The sequence below is a fragment of the Pleurodeles waltl genome, chromosome 10 (genome assembly GCF_031143425.1).
Source record: "Pleurodeles waltl isolate 20211129_DDA chromosome 10, aPleWal1.hap1.20221129, whole genome shotgun sequence".
Taxonomy (NCBI): Eukaryota; Metazoa; Chordata; class Amphibia; order Caudata; family Salamandridae; genus Pleurodeles; species Pleurodeles waltl.
The window spans coordinates 311542492-311550062 of record NC_090449.1 but is presented as its reverse complement, the minus strand read 5'-3'; the positions used below and the strand labels follow the sequence as shown (position 1 = coordinate 311550062).

At 45.2% G+C, this 7571-nt stretch overlaps 1 protein-coding gene across 1 annotated transcript; it reads right to left on the bottom strand.

Annotated features, from left to right (window-relative positions):
• Positions 1-5812: 5812 nt before the first annotated feature.
• On the bottom strand, positions 5813-6699 carry LOC138260754 (small ribosomal subunit protein uS8-like). The gene is made up of 2 exons (XM_069209221.1): positions 6427-6699; positions 5813-5893 (listed from the first exon to the last, which is right to left on the bottom strand). Exons 1-2 carry the CDS (start codon positions 6697-6699, stop codon positions 5813-5815), a joined length of 354 nt encoding a protein of 117 aa, XP_069065322.1.
• Positions 6700-7571: the final 872 nt, after the last annotated feature.

Here is a 7571-nt window from a genome sequence, read left to right as displayed (position 1 = left end):
ACCGCCAAAAGTGGGGACAGTGGCCAGAGGGGTGGGCATCTCCACTAGCTGGGATGCCGTGGGGCGTTGTAACAAAAGGGGTGAGCCTTTGAGGCTCACCGCCAGGTGTTACAGTTCCTGCAGGGGGAGGTATGAGGCACCTCCACCCAGTACAGGCTTTGTTCCTGGCCACAGAGCATTCTCCCCATGTGGCCAGCGACATGTCTGGTGTGTGGCAGGCTAGCAGAAACTGGTCAGCCTACACTAGAAGTTGGATTGGTATTCAGGGGGCATCTCTAAGATGCCCTCTAGGTGCATGTTACAATAAATTGCACACTGGCATCAGTGTGCATTTATTGTGCTGAGAAGTTTAATACCAAACTTCCCAGATTTCAGTGTAGCCATTATGGAACTGTGGAGTTCGTGTTTGACAAACTCCCAGACCATATACTCTTATGGCTACCCTGCACTTACAATGACTAAGGTTTTGCTTAGACAATGTAGGGGCATAGTGCTCATGCACATATGCCCTCACCTGTGGTATAGTGCACCCTGCCTTAGGGCTGCAAGGCCTGCTAGAGGGGTGACTTACCTATGCCACAGGATATGTGAGGTTGGCATGGCACTCTGAGGGGAGTGCCATGTCGACTTAGTCTTTTTCTCCCCACCAGCACACACAAGCTGTGAGGTAGTGTGCATGTGCTGTGTGAGGGGTTCCCGGGTGGCATAAGACATACTGCAGCCCTTAGAGACCTTCCCTGGCATCAGGGCCCTTGGTACCAGGGGTACCAGTTACAAGGGACTTATCTGAGTGGCAGGGTTGTGCCGATTGTGGAAACAAAGGTACATTTTAGGGAAAGAACACTGGTGCTGGGGCCTGGTTAGCAGGGTCCCAGCAACCTTTCAATCAAAACTTAGCATCAGCAAAGGCAAAAGGTAAGGGGGTAACCATGCCACAGAGGCATTTCCTTACACACATGCTAAAGTTATTGATGTTTATTAGAATGTGCATCCAGCCATTACTTCAGCTCACCTTGCTGGAGCCGTGGTCTAGCGGGAGCCACAGAGTAGATAGACAGTTTGACTGATTCAGAAGTACATAATAATTCACTATCTTTACATACAAATTATGTTAATACTTTCTACAGCCTTGTCTTCTCAAATTGCAAACTGTCTCAAAATCAACCTCAATATTTCTTAAACCAGCATGAAATCTGTTCTTTACTTAACATTTCCCCTTGCCTCTTCTCTTTCAAATGATCCTCTCCTTCATATTCTCTGCATGCCTCTTCTCTATGAGCAGAACCTTTTCAGTCACATGCATGTTTGCCTTACTCTATATGACTGTATTTCTGAAAACTGCCCGCATCTCATATCATATGGAAGATCACATCTCCTCTATTGTAATGCTTGTGAGCCATGCCCCTTCAACCTAAGACGTAACCTCTTCCACCACATCTATGGACCCCAATAACCAAGTGGACGAAATCACATAACCGCTGTGGATTGAATGCTGTGCACCAAATACTAATTGCATTATCTAACAATAACCAATTAAACTGGATTAACCCTTAACTTGGGTTCTGGAGCAATGGTCGGCCCAGCGTAAAGTGCTTTAGTACCTCATTGGGTTAGTAAGTGGTACATAAATGCAGTTACATCTACAATTACTTGCTAAATGTAGAAAAACAAGACTGGGAAGAGAGGGTTTTCAACTGGCGCACAGAAACACTGACCTGAAGGGGACCGCCAAAATGTATGCCCTAATAGTAAAGTAAGGTTCAACAACGGCCAAATCCTTCTCATGGACAGTGCTAACTTACTTTGTGGCAGTGGCTGCAGGTGGTGAGCACTGACACAGTTTCTTAGGTCTGGGACTTATTTTTCATCATCCTTGGTTGACACAGGCAGGAAACTGAGCCAGCAGGCGGAAGAGAATCATAGAAAACAAGTGACAAGAGGAGAAAGCACAGATGAGAAAGAATCTGCAAGAGTGAGATAAACAGATAGAAAGGGTATAGTGGTGGAAGAAGGAGGCATGAGATGGAAGGAAGAGTAGGTACCTTGGTACTTGGAAACCCCAGGATTCACCAGTGTGGGCAACTTTCTCCAGTCCTGACCAAAAACCCCACACTATTTTTAGGTTTTGCTTTTAGTCCTAACAAAAACTTTGGGTCCCTTCACTATTTTTAGGTCTCGCTTTTAGTCATCTTTTGGCTATCTATGATCGAAGACCTTTTCTGTACTTTGCTAATTCTTACAGTGGGCCCAGGACAGCCCAGTACATACAATTCAATGGATTTTTTTTCAGTTTTATTTGCTTCCTTCCTATTTAAGGAATTTCCTTCTTCTTTTTATGGTCGAGCCTGTGATAGCATGCACTAGCGCATGCATATCGCTAGCGAGATGCTGTTGTAGTTAGAAAATGGCTTCAAGTTCGCCCATGGCTTACTATTTGTTGACTTGTGTGGCACTGTTCTTTACAGCCTCGTAATTCATCACTGAAGACAATATTGTCAAATCCGTTTTCATATGTGGAGCAGGGCCCAAGTACTGATTGATTCAATTTAATCAGTGCCGTCCACTGCATCCGCCGTGACTGAGGTACTATTTTCTTCATTATCTTCTAGTTCCCTGCAAACTTTACAGCGTGTCACTAGCAAACACGTGCCTAGCAGGGAAAACACAATTGCGAATTGTTTTTTTTTTACTTCTAGTGCCCTGCAAACTGAAGTCGTGTGACTGGCAAAATGTGCCCAGAAGGACAAAAAAACTGAAAAGTTGCATTTTCGAAAGTTAACTTTTTTTTCATTTTGCCAAGTCTTCTTTTCTCACTTTGCACTTATGTTTTGTTTTTGCTCCTGGGCGCTATTCTCAAAAGTTATCTTGTTCTAAATATTGCAAAGCAACATTGTTTCTTTCTTATGTGTAATTTTCGAAATTATAATTTAACACATAATCGTGTAGTAAGCCTCAATCCAACCCACTCCAATCCAATCTTCCCCACTAAAATTCAAACCATTCACCCCAAATCTACTCCACTCCACCACACTCCAATCCTCCTACCCCACCTCACTCCAATTTGCCCCACTCCAATCCAAAACAATCTGCCCTACTCCAATCCAAAAAAACTACCCCACTTCATACAGCAATCCAACACAATCAGCCCCACTCTAATCCAAAACAATCTGCCCCACTCCAACCTGACACAGTCCAATCCAAAGCAATCTGCCCCACTCCAATCCAAACCATTCTGACTCACTCCAATCTACCCCACTCCAATCCAAAACAATCTGCACCACTTCAATCCACCCCACTCCAATCCAAAACAATTTCCCCCACGGCAAAACAATCTGCCCACTCCAATCAGCCACACTTCAGTCCAATCCACCACACTCCAGTCCAGTCCAGCCCACTCTATCCCAATCCACCACATGCCAAGTACAACCCAACCACTCCAATCTACCTCTTCAATCCAAAACAATCCACCTCACTCCAATACAGCAATCCAAAACAATCAGCCTCACTCCAGTTCACAACAATCAGCCCCACCCCATTCCAAAAATCTGCCCACTCCAATCCAAAACAATCTGCTTCACTCCAACCTGCCTCCAATATTCCTCACTCCAATCCATATTAATCGTCCTCATTCCAGTCTGCCCCACTCTTATCCAAAGCAATGTGCCCTAAAACAATCTGCGCCCACTCCAATCCAAAACGATCTTCTCCACTCCAATCTGCCCCACTGTAAAACAAAACATTCTGCCCCACTCCAACCTGCCTTACTCCAGTCCAAAACAGTCTGCCACACTCCGATCCAAAACAAGCCAATCCACCCCACTCTCGCCCAATCCTAGCCACTCTACTTCAATCCACCCCACTCCACACCAATTCAGTCTACACCAATCCACCCCATTGTACCCCAATCCACCCCACTCCAATCAGCATCACCCCAGATCAGTTCAGTCCACCCCACTCCAATCCACTCCAGTCCATCCCACTCCAATCAAATACACCTTAACCCATCCCACTCCAATCCGATATATTCCACCTTAATCCACCCCACTCCTGTTCAACCCACCCCATTCCAAACCACCTTGATCCAATCCATTCCAACCCACACCAATCCAATCTATCCCACACCAATCCAATCCAATTCCCCCAGTCCAATCCACCCAACTCAATCCACCCAACCCCGCTCCATTCCTATGCACCCCACCCCCACTCCAATCCAGCCCAACCCACTACGGTTCAGTTTACCCCACTCCAGTCCAATCCACCCTACTCAAATCCAGTCCACTCTAATCCAATCCACCCCACTCCAAAAAAATATTCATTCCATTCCAATCCACCCTACAAAACTCTTGTCTACCCCACCCTTCCCTAACCCACTCCAATCACACAATTCAACCCAAATCAATCCACCCCAATCCAGTTCACTCCACTCAATCCAATTCACCCCACTCCATTCCAAGCCACTTAATTCCATCTAACTCCAGTCCACTCCAGTCCAATCACCCCACTCCAGTCCAATTCACTCCACTCCAGTCAAATCCACCCCACTCCAGTCCAATTCACCTGACTCCAGCCCACCCTGAGCCAGCTCAATCCACCCCAATCCAACTCACCCTACCCCAATCCACCCCACTCCAGTCCAATCTACCCCACTCCCATCCACCCCACTCCATTTTACCCCACCCCAATTCAATCAGTCAACCCCACTCCAATCCACCCCACTTCGCCTCTCAGTCCACCCAACTCCACTCTAGTCCAATCCATCCCACTCTAGTCCAATCCACCACACTCCACCCAATCTAATCCACCCCACCCCACCCCACTACAATCCATCCACTTAACCCCAGTTCAATCCACGCCAGTCCAATCCACCCCACCCAAGTCCACTCCAATCCTTCCCACTCCATCCAGTCTAATCCACCCCACTCCAATTCCCCCACATAAAACCACCCCATTCAATCCAGTCCACCCCACTCCACCCCTATCCATTCCACCCTACCCTAGTCCTCCAACTTCAGTTCAGTCCACCAACCCTAATCCAGTCTAATCACCCAACTCCAATCCACCTCATTCCATTTCAATTGACCCAACTCCAATAAACCCTACTTCATTCAGTCCACACTACTCAACTTCTATCAAATCTACCCACAACCTCAGTCCACTCGAACCCACTCCACCCTATTCCACACCTCACCACTCCATGCCATAACACTCCCTGCCACTGAATAAACAAACTCTATACTTCTCCACTCAACTCTACAACACTCCACTCCCCATACGCCACTCTACAACACTCTTCTCCCCCACCCCACTCTACAACACTCCACACCACTGTTCTATAGCCATGCTGAACAGCAGCCACACTGATGTAGAACATGGCAAAACACATTGCCAAAGCCAATAGCTCTTGTTAGGCAAGACCTATTGGCTTTGCCAATGCTTGTTTTATTTGTCCCCTCTCCACTTCCACATATTTTCTCTACCCTGCAGCTCCTTCACTGCTTCTCTTTTTGCTCCTGCCACAGCGGTAGCTTGCATATCCCCACCCACTTCACCATGCTCCCTCCGCCATTCCTGACTGTATTTTAAATTTTAAAAAATAATTTTTGATGGGCCAGCATTTGTAATTTGTTGCACGATATCTCCTTTTCCTTAAATACAGTTGCACGCATTTCTCTTTAATTTATTGCTCCAAGATTGATTGGCATCTGTCATCTTGGAACAGTAATGCCAAAGTTTTTTTTCTGTTTTACAATTTGTTAGTCTGCCTTTTTACATTTTAGAAAAGGAATCCCTGGATTTTGCCTCCCCTTTGTTTTCACCCAGCTTCTTCGGGGTTCATAATGACAGCTGACGTTGTGAGGACAATGTATCTTAACTTATGGGATGGCAACAGATTGTTTTGCTATAATCACAAAAATAGAGAGGGGGAAAACTTTGCATGTCCTCCCAAAGCTTCAAAGAAAAACATAACAGGTGCGGTGGCTACTGTAGGATGTTATCCCTTAGTGTTTTGACTGGCTTCCCTGACCACAGACTAATTTCTCTTAAGGGTGATGGTAGGATTCCCCTTGTGATTATTTTTGACTGCTTGAAATGGTGACTAGGCCAGTCCCTTAAGATTGGGCATCTCTAGATATGTTTCTTTTTATCTGGATCCCTTGTCATCCAGTAGTAGATTATCTAAAAATTCCCTCTGTCTCAGGAGGTTGAGTCACGCCCTAGTGGTGTGATCCTACTAGGGTGAGGAGAGGTTGCCTATGATGTAGCATGACACATAATGTGTGTGAGGCTTCCTCTTCCAAAAAGATTGGTCTCTGGGGATTATCATCCTTAAGAGAACTGAGTCTTCTCGTCAGGGAAGCCAGCCAAGTCACTAAGGAATAATGTACCACAGTATGCACCACACCTGTTGTGTTTTTATCAACACATTTTCTGCCACTTTTCTAAATTCTTCAGTTGCACATCAAATCGTGGACTGATTACAGAAAACTTGTTTAGTCTGCCCGTGAGGTTCACACCAAATTTCCCAACTCTCTGTTCAGCAAGAATTTCAAATTCACTGAAGTAACCATATTTAATCATCACAGTTAAGAAACACACAATCCCTTTGGAGCATGGCCTGGGCAGAGCCTGGCATTTTCCACATTTTTCTGCATTGCTGATGCTTTTCAGACTATCTGTAAGAGCATTCATGTGCACCATGGTGCCGGTCTTGAAATATGGTGGAAAGAGGAAATCAAGAGTTTTAAAAAAAATACTGCTGCCTCATGGCACAATTTGTTGCATGTGTGGTGAAGCATGTATAGGTATACATCATCACGTATGGTGGATTTTTATTTTTGTTTTTGCAGTATTATTCTACATTGGTAAGCAAGTATTATTTTTCTTTTTGCTGCAGTACCATCAAAACATATTGGCAAAGCCAAAAGATTGGGCAGCACTAATGAAAAGCCTTTGCCAATACTAGCCTTTTTCTTTTTTTGCAAACTAAGCATTGTAGGGCCGACAAAACATTTGTACTCAAGCACCTGATAATAACACATTTCAATTTCCTTAACAAAATCGTACTCAGAACTGCTACCCAAAGTGAACGCTATAGAGCCACTCAGCAGTCCTTATTTCTATGGCGGAACCCTCATTTAGACTCAATAAGTCAGTAAAATAATTGGCCTCATTATGAGGTGACCTCCAGAACATGTGCCCTGTCAAAATGAAGGCTTGAGTTGTATTCCTGTTGCCCACTTTATTATTGCAAGTAGGTATTGGGTTTAAGTAAGGGCTGGGTGGGGGGCCAATGAGGTACGCGGTTAGGACATTGTAGTATGTTATGTAAGTCCTATTTTTATGTTACTGTATGGAACCCATACATGTAATCAACTTTCATTGTTGACTGTGATCGGGTTCTGGAACTTCAGTGGCTGATCAGTTGGCCATTGTTCCTGGAGCCGCAAGCTGCCATGTTGTCATAGGTTTCCTCCGGAGACTCAATAAATCTTTTCCCTCACATCAACCAGTGTCTCTCTTTCCACTTGCCGTGCACGGCACCCCATACCACATTTTGGTACCAGGAGTGG